Source organism: Colletotrichum tamarilloi (genome assembly GCF_030869305.1).
Source record: "Colletotrichum tamarilloi strain Tom-12 chromosome Unknown Scaffold_10.1, whole genome shotgun sequence".
In the NCBI taxonomy this organism is placed as follows: Eukaryota; Fungi; Ascomycota; class Sordariomycetes; order Glomerellales; family Glomerellaceae; genus Colletotrichum; species Colletotrichum tamarilloi.
Window position 1 is genome coordinate 344,863 of NW_026849393.1, and position 18,459 is coordinate 363,321.

The following is an 18,459-nucleotide window of genomic DNA, read 5'->3' on the forward strand; positions in this document are numbered from 1 at the left end:
TATCTACATACCTAGGTGTTGCCTTTACGGGAGCGCTGCTTGCAAGCTGCAAGTACCAAACAAGTCGTTAGTCTCCTCCAGGTCTCAGAGACCCTCCGAGTACCGAAACATCAGGGCGAGAGCAGAGTCATCGACTGTCGCTCCATCTTTCCCCCCTCCCCCGGACTCAAGTGCGTCTACGGTTACTTCATTCTTCGACCCTGCAGGTCGCATTCTGAATCTCAGGTCGAGGACAGTCTCCTTTGCGCGTTACAGGGGTTGAAGAGCGCAAGTCACCTCACATTGTAGGGAAAGTCGTCCCATGTTCCCCGACAGATGCTGCCACCAAGCCACTACCATCGGCAGGTTCCACGGTTCCCCCCCCAAAGATACACCTGCCCAAGACTCCGTACCGCCGTCTGCCGGTCTAGTTACCTGATCCTGAGTCCTGAGGTGGCCACTATTTGTGCCAAGCATCCAAGGTGCGAGATGAGGGGAGCGCATACACAGTACTCCGTACCTACCTTACTTTGTAAACGCTAGAGGGCCACTCTGAGATTCTAGCGCGGTACGGCACGGTACGGACACACACTCGACTACCTTAGCCCAAGGAACCTTAGCTGTGCCTCATACTCTCAGCGCCGAACGTCAACCGCGCACCTTGCACCTCACACCTCACACCTCACATTACATTGAATCGCACCTTTCCCAGTCCATCTGGTCGTGTCGCTAGTCCTGTCTCTGTTCACGTCTCTCCAGCTTACCCACTTACCACCACCCGATCGATCATATCGCCGTACCTTAAACTGCCACCTGCGAGGGTACTTGATCCTTTCCGGACGACAACCCTTCCTCTTTCTCTCTCTCTATCTCTCTCCAGTCCATGCTGGGGGTCGCTCAGAAAGGTTCTGATTTGTCTTGGCCGCATATTATTTCTCCGCATCCCTCTCGTTTCGACCAAGATTGCATGCACCACACCACCCAGCACCGCATCGCGCCGCACTGCAATCCCATCGAACCACCCATCCACTCACACCGAAGCAGCGACTACAGTCGGCCCTCCGGTGAACGTCAACCAGTCTCCTCCCAACCTACCTGATCCGCCCCTCCACCTGCGACTAACACAATCTTCCACAACGTCTTCCAAGCCTTCGCCCAGCACCAGCGCGACACTAACAATTAGTCTCGTCCTGGCGTTTTTTGGGCTCCATCGCAGCTGCCCGCCGCCGTCGTTCCATTGTTACACACTTCGACCGACACCCGATCGACCGACCAGCCTGGGACCCGACTGACCACGTCCCATCCCCGTCACGCTTCCACGCAACGTCTACATCAGTAGCCCACATCCCTCCACCAAAGGGCCCTATTCACTTCAGAAGCTTCCTCCGTACCTCTCCGCCGCGTCGAGAATACCTCTTGAACCAACGATCCCCCGATCGGCGCTCCGCATGTTCGATTTCTTGGACCGCCACACCTGAACGCTCAGTGTCGAGTTGAATCATGAGGACGACGACTTCCACTTGCATACCGACAACAACAACAACTTTGCTATCCCGTGCAGTTTAACACTGGATGGATCACAAGCTCAACTAAACAGCGTCCGCTCCTGCAACTCTGCAATTCCAACTCCCACTTCTTCTGCTGCAGTCGCTGCAAGTCTACTTGCAACCATCGCCGCAGATGATTTGGTATCTTTTGTATCCTTTGCGAGGGTATGGATCTCTTCTTTTCTCCGACCAAGGCTGGTGCCACTCATCATGGATCAGCCCCATTGTAATTCATGTCCTGACTGACCTGCCTTTAGAACGACGGAAGCTCCAGCCCTTGCCACAAACCACCCTCTCCGCCGAGCCTTCGCGCGATACGGTCGATATGCCGCCAGACACGTCGTCACGACTCTCATCATCTCCGTCACTGTCGCCGCGATCCTCATATACCCTTTTCCGTTTCTCTATACCTCAGATCTGAGCAATGGCGCCTCCAACTTGCCCCATCATGTGTGGACTGCTGCGCAGCCGCTCAAGGAAAACAGCACCGAGTCCGACGTAATAATGCGCTCCATTTGGGTTCACGGCAGCTACATGAAAGCATTGGACCACGACGTGTTGCTGGGCGCGCTCGAATTGCAGGATGAGCTCTTGGGTCCCACCAAAGATTTCAGCCCACGGCAGCCCGTAACGTCCCTCCGGGCCCACGATCCATATGCAGATGCAGATCTTACCCCTCGAGACCGGGATGCATTCCATGTCATCAACGGCCTCACCAACCAGTCTTGGTTCTTCTCTTCGCCACTCCAGTACTGGGCCTGCTCCAATGAGCGGATAGCTTCCGACACGGACATCATATCAACTGTAAATGCGCGGAAGACGCAACCGACCTCAGTAAATGTGACTCTAAGACATTCAATAGTCTTCAGCGGCAAGCGCTTCGAAGATCGAAGACTTCTGGCCGCCGACGCTCTCGTCATAACGTTGATCCACTTGCGTGATTCCCCAGTCGGTCGCCAGTGGGAGAGAAAGGCCGAATTGCTCGCGAATCGGATGAAAGACAAATGGACAGCTTACCCAGCTGACGGAAAAAGCATGGACAGTCAGCTCTACGAGTTCCAGTTCATGCCCATTTCCATGCAAGACACGGTAATCCTGGCGCTGGCATATGGCCTCGTCGCTATTTACTTTCTCTACAGCCTTTCCAAGTTGCGGGCGGTCAAATCCAAGTTTGGCCTGATAGTTACAGTCTTTGTCCAGATTGTTGTCTCTATCATGTCAAGCTTCACTGTTTGCGCCGTTTTCCGGGTAGACTTGTCCGGAATCCCGCAAGCGGCATACCCGGTCGTGGTTCTTTCCATGAGCCTCGAAAACATTTTTAGACTTATCAACGCCGTCATCTTGACTCCCTCGGAGAACAGTACGAGTAGTCGAATCAGCCGTGCGTTTGGAGAAACGGCACATGTTGCGCTGGCCAGCTCGGCGCAAAACGTGCTCATTTTATGGGGGCTATCGAAAATCGTCTCACCGGGCGTGTCCGCCTTTTGCACGTTTGTGGCCGTCGCTATCGTGTTTGACTTTTTTTACTTATCGACCTTCTTCCTTGCTGTTCTCAGTGTGGACGTGCGACGAACAGAGCTCAGTGACGCGCTTGCCAAGGCATCGCTGAAGAATAACAGATACGGGCAGGACCAGCTGCCAGTGAACAGGAGCTGCTTTGAGGCAATGCTGCAGGGCAAGATTGCTTTGTCTACGCGCATCGCGGGTACCGTTATCATGATCACTTTTGTTCTGATTGCTCAGTGGCACTTTTTCGAAAATGATACCTTCGTCCGACTGGCGCGTGGGATTTTCAGGATCTCCAGAGACACAGTCAGCTTCAGCCAACCGAAGAACTCAATGCTACTCGACATTCACCAGGCACGCAGCCCAACGTCTTGGCTTCGGCTTCAAGACCACGAAAGCGCTCGCGAGGTTATCAACGTCATCAAGCCTAGATCCCACAGTTACATCGCTCGGGTGTATGACCCTCTAGTATTCGTCCTAAAGGGTGCGGATCGCACACCCGTCACGCCCGAGCGTCCACTACTCCCGGCTCTCTACGACTTCATCGATCATCACCTGAAGCACTTTCTCGTCACCGTGCTTTTCATTCTGTCCGCCGTCCGTCTTCTCATGAACTACCTGTTATGGGGAGAGGATGCTGAGTCGAGGCGCAACGACGACATGGGAGATAAACCCCTTTTGGCTATTGAATCTCTACCAGAGGCTCACACTCTGGATGTTTTGCGCATGACTTCGTCATACGACGGACATATCATTTCTGTCAGCCTGGACCGCTCAATTCGTGTTTGGGATGTCAGGTCGGGCGAAAGAGACTACTCGCTCGCCGACATCGAGGCACCCCCCGAGGACCCCTTTCCGGTATTGGCAGTCGCTACAGACAAGAAGTCTAGCTGGTTGGCATTGTTATCCTCCAACAAAGTCTTCCTATGGAACTTGGTTGAGCACCGGTGGAGTCAGCCGATCCCGGTTGACTTGAAAAATCCGAGGTCTGACAAGCCTCCTTATTTCTTCTTCGGCACGCCGACTTTTGACTTTTCGAGCCCACTCGTGATCGTACGACGAAACGGAACGATGATACAGATCGTTCCTGGTCAAAATGAGCCCATGGAGTTCTCCATCTGCAAGAGCCCTTTGGTCTCGGTTCGTCCGCTCGTACAGAAGATCCCACCCAGCGGCACCGCGCAGCTGTCTATTCTAACGGCGTCGAGAAAAGGATGTGTACACGTCGCGACACAGCAACGAGACGATACTTGGATCTCGCAAAGCCTCGACGTGCATACAGCCGATGACCGCGGAGCATCTCAGGTAGTGCCGCTGTCGGCACTGGGCTCATTCCTTGTGGCGAGGTCTCACACAGTTGACCTGGTTGATGCAAAGACGAAGGCGCTGCTTCACACTTTTGAGACAGATTCAATTCAAGCGGGGTCCCTGAGATGCTTTCACTCGTCACGAAGAAAACCTCAATGCGGTTCGATTGGGCTTGTGTCATTCGGCATCGCGTACACCAATGCAGAGAAAGGCGACTGCGTGATTCACACCTTTATACCAAAGGAAGAAGGCAACGTCATTTGCTTCCGGAATACGAGTTCGCCGCCCAGCCGCAGCTGTAGTGCATGGGCCGAGACCATTGAGTCGAAGAGGGAAATTAGTAATCCGGGGACGTGGGAAGCTCTGCCAAACGGGTTTCTCGTGGGCGTCCGGAGGGAAGTGTACGATGGCGGGTCAAGCAGCGGAGAGTCGTCTCCGACAACAACCGGTGGTCTCCGTCACAGGATGTATCAACGGTCAGAGAAGCGACCAAACAGGTCACAAGACAACTGGGAGGTCTGGGTAGCTTCAGAACTGGGGCGGGAGCAGATCTACGAAACAAGGCCCCTTCATGATGAGTACGAGATGGGCTCGCATCTCATCATCTCGGGACTGGGTCCCATCGTCAAGGTCGGCACGGCATCGGTGGCGGTTGCTTTCGGCAATATTATCAAACTTATCACGGTGGGACACCAGCACTTTGAGGATCTGGCCGAGAACGAGACGGGGGAGTCTCTGCACATTGGCAGCCGACGACGGAAACCGGCAGCTGTTACGCATGCCCGGATGAAAGTTCCGTCATGGATTTGAACTATAAGCGGGAGTAAACTTTGGAGGGGAGGTTTGGAATGGAAGGCAATATTTTCATCTTCGTTTTATATACCCATGATCGACAAAAGGGAGTTGGGATTTTCTGTTTTTTTTTTTTTTTGACATAGTTTCGAGATGATACCCCCCGTCATAGGAACGAGGGGGCTAGAATTATAAGATTCCCCATTTCAGCATATGCATATGATTGCCTGCGACGGCTTCTCTCCGTCAGCTTTCTGCTGGATAGATTAGTGTACGAAACCAAAGGATTATGATGTCTCAGTAGTATCTCTCAAAGCTGAAAGAGAGGTAGTGTTTGTAGGACGACTTGATAGTCTTGAATACCGAGGCATTTGAAGGACATACTATCACTAAACCACGGCTTTCATTGCTTCAAGTAGACTCTACTTCCATTTTCTTTCCCATTTTGTCATTCACCTCGCCTTGGACAAGCAGGTTTCGTAGTCCAATGCTATTCCCCAGGCACTGCTGCTCTTTGTGTGCGCTTCATCAGCTACTCTGCGCCCTGATTCCATCACATACGACCATACCCATTGGAAAACTCGGGATCCCGTCCGCTCTCCCATAGATAAGCCAATGAGGGCCGGATTAGTAGTTGGGTCGGTGACGACCAGCGAATACCTGGTGTTGTATGTTTTTGGTTGATGTTTTTGTCAATGGCGATGGTGGATATCGTGATGTTTTTTGTTTTTTTTTTGGTGGTGTTGTGGGGTTGGGCGCGTGTGGGGTTGGTGGGGGTGCCGGCGTGGGGGTTGACATCGATTGTTAGTTTGGGGTAAGGGGGAACGGGAGAAGAGGAGCTGATGGTCATTGTGTTTTATCCGTGGCTGGATTCTGGATATTTTGAAGCAGGTTATGGTAAGGTCTGTCTTGGTTTTGCCATTTAGGAGAGAAATGTCCTGACTCATTTGACTTTGGCGTGTGTGAGGTGGGAAGGGGTGGTTACGTTTTTCTTACACGCAGCTGATTTGTCTGGGGCTTGCAACGTGGAAGCAAGTCGTTTTGACGTGACTCGCATCTGGGTGCTGCCTCTACAGATACATGATCGCCGTATTTCGAGTGTCCAACATACCCTCTGACAAATGGAATTGGGACCAGAACAGGCACGCGATCAACATCAGCAGAAAGGTCAGTAACGTGGACTGTCTGCCTACTATCTAACCTTCAGCTTTCTTGGCCTCGATGTACTACTGCTCGACTATTCGGGGAATCCTCGATCTCATGACGCCGAGGTAAAGGTGACCTTGGATGGTCATACTTGGTCGGACGAACGTACGTTTCTTACATGGCAGAGCTCATGCCTTTGAAATGGTGTCAGAAGGCAAGAGGCGGCAAGTTGTCCCTATGTAACGATGCCTAACATCTGGTGATTTCTTGTTTGTTTTGTCCAGGCATCGATCGAAACTGTGGAGGTGCTTGAAGTGACCGTACTGAGAGTCCTCATTCATCATGGAGATTTCCTTCAGCTTGGTGATATCCGGCTCTAAATACAAAAGCCACCCACTACGGGAGAATAAAACAGTGTACATATAGTCAATTCTAGGCTGCCGTGTATTTCAAAACGTGACAACCTTCGACGTCGGGAAGCAAATCTACTCCTGGATCGGGCTGCCTTGTGCCTCAATCAGTCAAGCAGTCGCTTACATTATGAATTGTAGGTCGCCTTCTAGACTAGGTCTTGGGCCTCCTTCAACTCCGCATCGAGATCTTGCTTCGTCACTCTACACTTACTTGTAAATTAATAAGAGCAAGAGCAGCTACCTTGGTTGGTAATACATCAAAAGGGACCTACAAACCATTCCAAAAAAACATCACCAACACTGACCCCAATAGCAAAAGAGTTCCACCCCCCCCCCCCCCGGCTGCTCAACTGGGGGCTACATCTCTGGCGCTCATGCTGGTATTCGAACTCGTGTACTTGCTAAGCCTGTCGTCGAGTAGGCTGGTTGGCGTATAAATTGATTGCTGATCATGAACCACCCCACCACCTAGCCAGTTTGAACTGACCCCCGACCTAGAGGGCACCTGGTGGCTGCTGACTGGAATGGGAGTGACGGGGCCTGTATGGGCTTGTAAGTGGGCAGGTGTGCACGGGAAGGTACGAAGGAGGGTGAACACCCTTCTACTCCTTCCTCGTCGGACTTGAGGTACTTGAGGCAGGTAGGCTTTCATGATGCCACTGGGGAAGGCGCCATGGAGGCGGAGCACATAAAGGTATACTGGTCGAGGTCAAAATACTAGGTGAAGGTAATCGACACACTGTTTCTGCCCATTTATCACCTGAGTGACCAAGCAGAGAATCTGATCCGGACAGTTGCGCACGCAGCACGCATCTGCAGATGTTTTGTCGCACAATACTGCTGATTTTTGAACAGCGCTGACTTAAGAACAATCATATCTTAGATTCCTGACTCCCGGATTAGCTATCTAAATCAAAGCTACACGGTATGTACCAAGCTGAATGGAGCATCGACAACAACTTCACCCGCACTACTGCTGGCACCGACTGGCACACCGCTCTTCGCCAACTGATGATGCCAGCGCGCTGTTGATCAGATACCAAATACCCACACTGAAACATAAGACCCTCATGGACGTCTTGACATCCGATTTAACCGTGGGTTGCCGTCTCTAGCTATACTATAGAGGCGGCTATCTGAACAGAGGAAATATCACAATGCTTTCTCTTTCTTACTCGAGGTAAAGGCGAGTATTGGGTCTAAGCTAGTGATTGAGAAATGCTCGGGCAAGGAAGGGTTCATGTTATTAGGAAAAGCTCTGATCTTTAACATCATTTATCGTTTCTTCTTCACCACCCCTCAGCATAGCTCTAGAAGCATTCAATCCCGAATACTCTGATGACGAAACAGAATCGTCTGATGCCTTTATAATATCGAGGGATTTTATATACTGACGTATACGTATGTCACAACATATAACATTTACGCCGTGAGTGGTGGTATATCAAATTGGCATATCGTCCTTAGTAGCTAAGTCCAAAATGACGCTTGGTATCAATGAAATTGTTTACGCACAAGATCGATAGAGCAAATATAACGAGACCAGTGTTAACTCGGCTGACATCCTTGCATGGAAGCAAGACCGCCACAAACGACGTTGAGCTCACACGGGGTTTGACATGACCGGACAAGGTCAAGACTTGCCTCAAAAACATGCCACCGCCATCATTCGTTACAATTGATCAACTACCAGAACTACGCATAGATGAAGGATCAGAAGAAGCGATAGGCACACAGAAACCACGACAGTGATTTCGAGTCACTAGAAAATTCAAACATCGTGGAGATCATACATTTTCGGCTTGTGATTATAAAGTTATCAAGTGGCGTTTTCCAGAGGGCGAATTCCGCGCCCTCGCTTCTCTACATGTTGTCTCCGTCTACATCGTTTGATCCCGTTCATCCCCTGCGAAATACCGAATCTGACCTCTAAACCTTTTCACCTTTTATAGCCCATAGCTGACGCCAGAAACAATAACTCCAGATAACCCGAAATAAGGACCAGACTTGAAGCAGCTTGCTCTTCCTCTAAGTACTCCAAACATCCTCTACAAAATAATCATCACGTCGTTAGGGAACCAGCCAAACGACAACATCCTACCCGTCTCGGCCCACGTTATCGACCTACGACAGCAGCCCCTTACCCCTTCAGCTCACTGATACCGCGGTCTCCGGCACGGGTACTGGTCAGGGAACCAAGTCAAGCACTCCTCACAGGCGTCGTCGAGGCCAATGGTCTGCCATACCTGCCGTTTGGCGCAGGGTTTCTGGATGAGGCTCGCGGGTTGACAGAAGCGGGCGAACGTGAAGGAGAGGTGCTTGCACGTGAAGGCGTGAGCGTAGTATTGGCACATTATGAAGCTTGTAGTTGGGTGTAAGTCGTGGGCGGATGAGTATTGTTGTACTTCAGGGGACGTGTTTGGTTCTGTCTCTCTTGAGTGTGGTTGAGACTTGGCGCCCGGAGGAGTAGCTCTGCTAGTTGATGGATTCTCTTCGACTTGTACGACTTTGCGGTTGTCAGGGTATCTCGGTAACCGGTGATAGTTGCGGCTGAGAGTGTCAAGAGTAGACTTGGAAACGAAGGTTGAGGCTGGCTCTTTGGTATCTTGACGGGCGTGCAAGAAATGAATGTGATTATATCGAATGAATACAAGATCCAAGGGATGGAAAGCACGTCTGGGAAACCCAGACTGAGATGGCATCTATTTGTAGCCCCTCGCCCCTTATCTTACAAACAACAACGTCAGATCAGTTTGCCTACGTCGGGCACCAAACCGCAAGCTACGGCGTGACCTCGATCCTACCAGACAACACCGTTTGAGAAGCTGTAGGAAGCCTCCTTTCCCCCTACCCTACACGGAACTTCGAGCCGGAGGCGAGGTACGCCGAAATCACCTCCAAAAAAGGAGGGAAAAAACCCAAGCCGAAGCGTACCGAGATCTATGAAATCTCACAAAGCAAGGCACGCGGGTCGCGGGTCGCGGGTCGTCCGGAAGCTGCAACATCCCGCTCCGGGAAGCAAACGGTGGTTACCGCGGCCAGGAACCAGGAACCAAACGACGCAGAGTCTCAAACGGAATCTTCAGCTCTGATTCGAGAAGGAAGGAGGACACCAGGGGAGGGGGGGGGGACGCTTGCTATTCAGCTTCACATGTTGTCCGAAGTGACAGCTAGCAAGAGGGTGTGTTGCACTGTTCGATGAATGCATCCACGTTCCAAAATCTGTGCCCGACAACACGTCATGATGTCTCTCGCGCTGGTATTGAGGCAAGTCGACACGACCAAGGGGCTCCAGAATGGCTGGCTTATCTTCAACCTCACCCGACATCGAGGCTGTGATCGTGACATATAGGGCTGCAGGCTCGTGATCTCAAAATCGCAGCGTAACGCAGTTCAGAAGCGAGTCCGACCCCCGAGTGAGATGACGAGGTCGTACAGTATGGTGGCGGAGCGCGCGACGTTGAGGCTGGCAGGAAGTACGACGGCCGCTCACGCCTGTGTTGACAACACACTATACAGAGAGGATGCGTTTGTACGTACTGCGACCTCAATCACTACGTTGAGGACATGTACATAAGTTGGCAGGCCTTGTCACAAGGCCCGCTTGCACCTAGAGGCTTTGACTGCACCCACTTACACATAGCAGCGCTCGCCACCCCGGATGAGCTCGCATCATAGCTTGACTCTTGACAAGGCGTAGTGGAGGTGGACCCATCCAGAGACAATAAATCGTAACTCCAAGATGACATAAGTGACATAGCCGCAAGGAACCGAAGGCCTATTCTTCACCGCCAGTTTTGATACTGCCTGTTGCTGCTGCTGCTCACTTCTGCCGTCGTCAGGCTGGGCTTCAGTATGCAAGCGGTATGTTGGGTTTCTTGTATTCTTGAAGATCGAACGCCGTTCAGTGAAGAATAGGTACCCAAGGTGGATTGTGAAGGAGGGGCGGCCGCATTGATTTTGGCCAAGCGTGAGGTTGGTAATAGGCCATAGGCTTGTCAGATTCAGGTTCATTCTTCTAGTCACTATATCAATCTCCGAGCTTCATCAGCACACGCGTGTTGGCGTGGCGTAACAGTGCGAGATTTTCCCTGGAGCGCTGAGATAGAATTGCCTTACGCAGAGTTGTCAGGCGCAGCGAGGCCATTGACTTATGCGCTGGCACCATTGAGGCCTCTGGGAGGCCACACATAAGGTCGGCGAATCGCCACTGAGAGTATTAGTAGGGGGATTCTTCACACTTTGGACTTTTGGTACAGCGAAAAAAGAGGTGGCTGGGATGCCGAGAGTTGAGTTGAGCGCAAAGGGGACGTTTTCCCTGCTTCGAGAAAGCGCGCCGCGTCCCGTTGGTCAGACCAGAAGGCGATCAAGAGACGTTGGACGCTAATCCATAGAAGGACTAGAACGACCCAGAGAGTAGCTTGAGGGGCCACTGCCAAACGCTGGTGGGTCCAGCGCGTAACCGGTACGTATCCTTTTTGGTGGAAACACCGTGGAGCACAACTTCACGAGTTACTCCACGACGGACGACTTGTGCCATTTAACCCAGTCTTGCTCGTACAAGACGGCCTTGTGCAACCTGGATCGGTGAATACACCACGATGTCCGAGCAGCATTTGTTTCGGGACGTGGGCTGGGTAATCTGAAACCCCCAGACTGACAAGGGTAAACAGTCGCACGGGCTATTCATGGCTGTTCGAGGGCGACGGGAAGGATACGGGACTCGATAGTCGACATCCGGCCACGTTGTGCGCCTTTGGGCCCCTTGCTTTGCCTTTGCCTGCGTATCCGTATGGTGCATCAAAGATTCTGGGCACAGCCAGAAGCAGGCCTGCGTGGGGAGCATACAGGTGATATCGATTCGTCGGCAGCGGGCCACCAGAGCGCAATGCGCATTTGCGCGTGTCTGTGTGGACGCATGGCGAAGTCTCAGAGCGACACGAAAGACAGGTTCCGACAAGGGAGGAAAAGCAAGCAAACCAGCAATCTAGGCTGATTTGTGCGCATCAAGCGAGATGGCATCTCCCGTGTCTCAGACCGGCGTGATACGTTGATATGACGGGAAAAACGTGAGAAGATGGTCCAGAAGTGAGGATCGTGTCGACCCCAAGTTGGCCATCGTCGCAAGGACCGGGAGAGGCTCCGGTCTGACTCGAGGGCCGCATAAGACATTGTCTTCGTAAACTCGTAGGGATAGAGGGGTTCAGTCCGGCCAAGCAAGCTGCTGGTTAATGAAGGATACTCGAGAGTCGAAAGTCGAGACCCCGCGGACCCTTACGATATTAGTTGGTTTGTCGGCTTGTGTCGGAACGTGGTCCCGCGCGTCAGAAGGAAAGCGCGGCGCTATCGCGTCGTCGGCGTCAATTCAGATCAGAAAGCATCCTAGACCTAGGGTTCAGATGAACGGCGCTTGGTCCTGTAGCGCGATCATGTAGAAAGCTTGGATAGCGAGTGACTGGCGGGGAAGACGCACGTCGCAATGCCTAGAGTAAGGACGGATACTCCTTACTCGTAGGATAAATCAACGATTGAGGTCATATCAGCTAGGCCGCCGTTTGTTCGGAGAGCGAACTGGAAGAGGAAGAATGCCGATGAGTGGAAGAGAGGGCCGGTGGAGGCGAGGCAAGCAGCGCAAAAGAACGGCCAGGAAGGATTCCCGTCTTCGCTCCTACCTTGGTGGTGTGTCTGGCTCGTTCGGCTTGCCATGCTGGGGGCATGGGGCAAGTGGGCACCTCAAGTTCGCAATTGAATTGCCAGCGCCAGTTCCCATTTCACAGTTCAAAAGTCAAGCGGGTCGCAGGGATCCCATCTTAGCGCGGGCATCTTTTTACCCCCCGTGTCCCCGTCCAAGTTCGTGGGAGACTGTGCCTGAGCTTGGCTTACGGACGGGATACCTTGACTTGCACACTTGCAAGCCTTGTTCCCACGCTGTTTCCTGCCTCCGTCCAGCTCCAGCTGTCCAGCCCAAGCTCCAGCTCCAATTCCAGCTCCAGTCCATCGCCCTTTTCCCTTTCTCTTTCTTTCTCATCACTTGGTTGGAGAACCTTACCTATCCGTACGAATACTCAGCTTCTTCAGCCCCAGCCTACTAAGCAATTGAAAGCTGATGTCACTCGCGCCCAATCCAACACCCATCTTCGCGCTCGATTCTACCAGGGCTACCACATCAATCGCTCTCAAGCCTTAACTCACACGGTGCGCGTGTCTTCCGAGGGGTGGACAACTCATCTTGCAGCATCTTGCCCCCGTCATCCAACCTACAATACCCGACTTCATTCGCTGCCTCTCGCCTCTGTACGACGTCGCCCGCGGCCGTCATTGCTGCTCCTACTTCTCATCTCAACCTCATAACCACCCGACCCCGGGTGTCCAAAGACTCCATACTCAGGCACCCTATCGCGCAACCTCCATCGCCTGTGCGGTACCTGTTGGGCGACTTCGTCATCCATCTGTATCAGTACCCCGGGAATTGCCTCCATTCCCAATCGGCCTCGGTTCTCCCAGTTCTACACTACCTTACGGCCAGACCGCGCAGCAGCTCTCGCAAAGGCCCACACTCGTTCATGCACAATACCACCGCATGCCCCAGTCCTCTGCGCCTTTGTCTGCAAGCTCTCCTTTAGGGCACATATAACCTGCAGCTACCTACATTACCTTACATTACATTACATCGCCCGAACCCGTCTCAAAACTTACCTGCATCGCTGCTGTTCTTCGACTCATCCTCAACCATTGTCGAGATGCCTTCATAGCCCGACATCCGACACACTACCTCGTCACACCCTAATTCCACGACTACGACTGCTGCCAGCCGTCTCATCTCGTCTGGTTCCATTTGGCCTGCTCGCACCTTGACTTGCCAGACGTTTGGCACCTAGTCCCGCCCCCGCAGCCACGCCGACGCTCACTTCCACGCCCGCTCTTCACCGCCTCCTACGCCGGCATTATCCTTCGACACTCGTTTATTCTCTCAGGGATCGTCCTCGTAGCCCATCGGGGAGCTCTATCTACGCCTGTCCTCAAAAGGTTTCTCGACGACAATCCACCCAAGCATTGAGCGTTGTCGTCATGCTATTTGCGAAAAGATCACTCAATCACTCATCTTCTCACTTGAGCCTCATCCCGCTCACACTTGAATAATTGATTTTTGCGCCTAGCAAGTTGCCAATTGGCCGAACGATCGAACTCCCTCACTGAGTACTTACTAGTAATGTATTATACCTGTGAGTATTCCTTTCTTCCAGATTACACTCAATGCGATCGGTGCCTGTAGTCGCTGACAACCGGCATAACTCAGTTTCATTATCAGGCCAAAGATAAAAAACATAATCGGCTTGTTCTGCTCCCCGAATATCTTCTCACCCTCGAGCTTTCCGCAGCTCTCATAATTGGCTCATTCACTATTGCCCGCGGCTCACTCTCAGCCATTGCTTACGCCCTTCTACTGAGCGGCTCTGAATCAGTACAGAGAACGGCACTTAATTATCATTGGCGAACTTCCGGTGAATCCCAGCCGAATTCCTCATTCCGGGCTTGCTCCTTCTTCGTCAGGACCTACAGAAGCCGTAATACCCATCCCTGCCATCTCACGCGCCGCAGACGTGCGGACAAATCCTCATGGCTTCCTCCGAAGTTGACCAGAAGTTCCTCGGAAAATGGGCGAAAACCGTCGAAACCGATAACCCACTCTTGTCATCGATGCTTTACAAGATCCTTGGACTCTCACTAAGCCTTGCAGAGCAACTTGTCACAGCGAAGAAACAGCGCAGACCCGATGCTGCCCGCGCGCCCCAGTCTCTCGACCTCATTTTTCACATCATCTGGCTTTCAAGAGAGGGCCTAGTGATGCTGCAGCAATATGTGATTCCTATGGTGGGAAACCATACAGAACTCCGGGTATTGGCGTACAAGCTACGAGCATCGTTCTACCACATTTTCGTCCTGTTTCACAACAAACCTGCAGTGTCCACTATGGGCATCGCAACTCCAGACACAATGGCCGGATTGACCCCACCAAGGACGGACAAGGGCAAAGGAATCGCAAGGGAGGATTGGAACTCATCGCAGGGCTCAATACAGCCCACACATGCCCTCGAGGGCGGTCCAGTGAACCCTCCGCCGGGTTTCGCTCCTCGAAGCGGCTCCGACCAACCCGCCGCCTTCCTCGAGCCGCCGAGAGATTACCTCCCCGAAGCGCACAAGTACTTCAAGGAGGCGATTGCTCTGGCTGATCAACACCTCTGGGGGTCGCATTCATTACGACTCTCCGTCAAGACCGAATACGCCGCGTTCCTTTACGAGTGTGTGCACGACGCTGACGGGAGCCGAAAACTGGCCAAGGATGCCATATCCGAGGTCTATGAAGCGACCGAGGGCATGGATGATGACATGTTTTCCGATGCTTGTGAGCTGGTTACTGTCCTGGGCAAGATGATGAAGCGGGGGCTCGGGTCAAGCAATAACACTTTGACTAGAGGAACAAGTCCTAGTCCAGCTGCACCTCCAGGAACGACAATGGCCCCCGGCATGGAGAACCCTATCTAATAGACGGTATGTCTCAATGGTGGCTATTCTATGACTTGGCTAGGAGGTACTCGATATTACTCAACCCCCGGTCACAATATTCTCTGGAGAGGCGCAGCTTGGTGGTGGTGGCCATAGACTCCTGCTCCGACCGACGGCGAAAGCTGCACTCGGGTCAGGCATGATGACCTCTCATGCAATGCGTCTACGGTTCCCCTTCCACAGGCTTCTTCGATGTACAAGATTCAGCTCGAAAATACTACTGCTACAGCGGAGTCGAGCAGGCTAAGGGGGGCATTCTCGAAAACTTTGAGCGCACACAGCATCTCAAACGGCGCATTGGGTGGCACATCATATTACAGCAGACTCCCTTGGATAGTTTCCAAGGGCTGCTTACCTGTACTTATATCTTGGATACGGCGAGAATGGGAGGCGAATTGATACGGTGGGAGTTTTCGACATGCACCATGTATAAGATGGCTGCTTTTTGTTGTAATGGTTGATTCCCATTGATACCCCCCCATCCTCTGCGGTGGCTGGTGGTGGTAGTAGTCTGCACCTTTTTCTATAGAATCTTCAAAATTTGGGGATTTCTCTGCAAACCGAAATGCTGTGAGATCAAATCCACACCATTCACTACCAGTAAATTGAGATGCAAAAGCAGTTCATCGTGAGTATCAGTATGGAAATAGGGTTCTCTCTCTCTCTCATATTCATCCTTCTCTCCCCAAACCCTACGAAGTAGCAGAAAGAAAGAAATAGAGCAAAGGATGGCTGGCTGGATATGGAAAAAGGATCCATAGTCCTCATACGGAGGAACTACCTTGTTACCCAGAGACGACCCAAAACACAAAAATGCAAATTAGCACTCCATCTATCCGTTATCCCGAATCCCCAACCCCAATTTTCGATATCCGATAACCCATTTCATCCGTCTAAACCAGCTGTCCCAAATCAAAGTTGCGATCAAAGTCGCGTAGACGCAAAAAGGTGAGGATGTAACCTTCATCGTCATCATCATTCGTCAGTCGTTACCCTCCTCGAGCCAGGTATCTCATGAGGATCGCATTTCGCAAACAAGCGTAAGAAAGGAGAAAAAAACGGGGTGTATCAATCCTCGTCATCATCGACGAGAGCATCCTCAGGAGTGTCCCGACCCTCGTAGGGGTCCAACAAATCCTCGCTACCGGCCACCGAGGAGGCCCAACTGCGCACGCCGGCGGCCTTGCCTCGGTCCTCCTCAGCCTCGCATCTCGACTTGATCATGTGAAGCGGCACCATCCGGCCCGTGGCATTGTAAAAGTTGGCCTGCATCTCGAGCCACTTTGTCGCCTCCCTCTTGGACACCACGGCCGCGAGAGTCGCGTCGTCTCGGCGTTGCTGTCTGTCTGCCGGGCTGGGCGCACGTCTATTGGCGGGAGGGGGAAGTGGTCTCTTTCTCTTGTGGGATGCTGCCGGCGCGGGAGGGTAGAGCGCCGGGTGGATGTGGCGGCGGATGTAGCGCTCCTGGCCGGCGAGTTCGCGTTTGTATTGAGCTTGAGGATCGGCGTCGTTGTCGTCTGCGCTGGTAGCGGATGACGTTGACTCGGAGGCCGAGGAGTTGGCGCGGAGGAGGTTGAAGCGGTCTCGGTAGGATGAGCTCGGGGTCTCATCGTTGGTGTCGGACGTAGCAGGCTTTGACGAGTCCTCTGACGGGGCGGGCTCGGCGGGTTTGCCTCTCTGTTTGGGCTCCTTGGGCTTGGACTCGGGTTTCTTGCCCCCAGTGGTCTTCACCTCCTTGGAAGGTTTTTGCAGCTCTTTCGCTTCTTCATCAGACTTGGGGGTCTCCTTGTTCTTCTGCTTCTGCTTTTCGGCTTTGCGCTCCGCCTTTCTCTCTGCCTTGGATTTGTACTTGTCATCTTCTGACTTCTCTGCTTCATCTTGGCTCCCGTCGGTTTTGGCATCAGCCTCGGTATCGGCCTGGGATTCGGCCTGGGTGGTCTCTTCTCCAGACACTGTCTGAGCCTCGCCTGTGGATTCGGCCGAATTGGCAACGTTGATCTTCAATACGTGCCAGCGCTTCTTGACCTCGTTCTTGCCTCTGTTGATTGCGTTCCCAATGGAAGCCCAGGTCTCACCACCCTCCTTCATGCCGATGATGAGGGCATCCTCTGAGGCTGTCCACTCGCCCGTGGTTGATGATTGGGCACCAGTAGAGGCGTCATCGCTCTTTGAGGATGCATTGTCGGTTGTACTCTTGTCCTCTGAGGCTGTCTCGCCAGAGGCTGACGACTCAGCCACCTCTGAGTTGGCTGCATCGGATGTGACTACAGAGGAAGTCTCTGCTTCTGTGGCCGACTGGCTTTCTGTGTCTGCGGTCTTGCCCTTCTCGTTTGGCTTATTCTTCAGGCCGACCTCACTATCAGCGACGTCTATGCTGGCCTCTGAACTCACAATGCTGGTCGACTCCCCAGATGTGGTTTTGTTATCAGGCTCGGTGAGTTCCTCGACGTCAAGATCTCCGAACAGGTCGACGAGGGTCATGGCGTCATCATCTGTAACTGCTGTGACGGAGGATGTGCCATCGTCAACGACTGTGGCAGCCAGATGATTAGCTTTGGTCATTGCGAAAGCATAGGTATGTTGGCTCGTGGAGTGTTGAGGAGATGAATCTGGAATGTTTTTTTTAGCAAATAATTTGGAAAGGGAAGGTTCGCTGGAATTGTAGCTCACTTTTTGAAGTTTGATCTGCCTGTGAGTATTCCGAAAACCACAAAGCTTTGAGAAATGAAGTCGCTGCTTCCGTTCCGAAATATTGCAATTGTCCGATCCGTAGTGTTCAATCCGCGCAGAGTGACAATGGTGGTTTTTCTTTCAGAAGACGACTTTGATGATGCGCTTGAGATATCTGAGTTTGAGGTCGATCAGGTGTTGTTGATGGACTTGATCGTGATGTTGATGAGTAGGTTGTCGGTGAGTTCAGGCTTTGTAAATGCTGTTGAAAACGGCAGTGTAGTTGCAGGATTCTATTGATAGAATGATCAATGAGATTGCCGGCTGAAGAAGTATAAGCTGTGATTGTCACGAGGTGGTGCCTTGTGAGAAATCTGGTGGGTAGCTGAAAGAAAGAACAGAGGGTGAGGTGTGTGGTCGAGTTTGTCGATTGATAAGGTAAGGTAAGGTAGGTGAAGTTGGCAAAGGAGGCAGGAGCGAGAGGTCACAGGTGGTAGAAATCAACCAGGAAGCTACGATTTCACCAAAGCAGG

The 18,459-nt window shown here is 52.4% G+C and overlaps 4 protein-coding genes across 4 annotated transcripts; 2 read left to right on the top strand and 2 right to left on the bottom strand.

Moving 5' to 3' along the window:
- Positions 1 to 1,659: 1,659 nt before the first annotated feature.
- CTAM01_04269 (uncharacterized protein) lies at positions 1,660 to 5,150 on the top strand (the record flags this gene model as incomplete). Its single annotated transcript, XM_060520299.1, has 2 exons — positions 1,660 to 1,691; positions 1,784 to 5,150. 2 exons carry the CDS (start codon positions 1,660 to 1,662, stop codon positions 5,148 to 5,150), a joined length of 3,399 nt encoding a protein of 1,132 aa, XP_060384944.1.
- A 3,694-nt stretch (positions 5,151 to 8,844) lies between these two features.
- CTAM01_04270 (uncharacterized protein) lies at positions 8,845 to 9,045 on the bottom strand (the record flags this gene model as incomplete). The annotated part of the gene is made up of 1 exon (XM_060520300.1): positions 8,845 to 9,045. One exon carries the CDS (start codon positions 9,043 to 9,045, stop codon positions 8,845 to 8,847), a length of 201 nt encoding a protein of 66 aa, XP_060384945.1.
- A 5,263-nt stretch (positions 9,046 to 14,308) lies between these two features.
- CTAM01_04271 (uncharacterized protein) lies at positions 14,309 to 15,235 on the top strand (the record flags this gene model as incomplete). Its single annotated transcript, XM_060520301.1, has 1 exon — positions 14,309 to 15,235. One exon carries the CDS (start codon positions 14,309 to 14,311, stop codon positions 15,233 to 15,235), a length of 927 nt encoding a protein of 308 aa, XP_060384946.1.
- Positions 15,236 to 16,324: 1,089 nt separating this feature from the next.
- On the bottom strand, positions 16,325 to 17,818 carry CTAM01_04272 (uncharacterized protein; the record flags this gene model as incomplete). Its single annotated transcript, XM_060520302.1, has 1 exon — positions 16,325 to 17,818. The coding sequence occupies one exon, from the start codon at positions 17,816 to 17,818 to the stop codon at positions 16,325 to 16,327; it is 1,494 nt and encodes a 497-aa protein (XP_060384947.1).
- Positions 17,819 to 18,459: the final 641 nt, after the last annotated feature.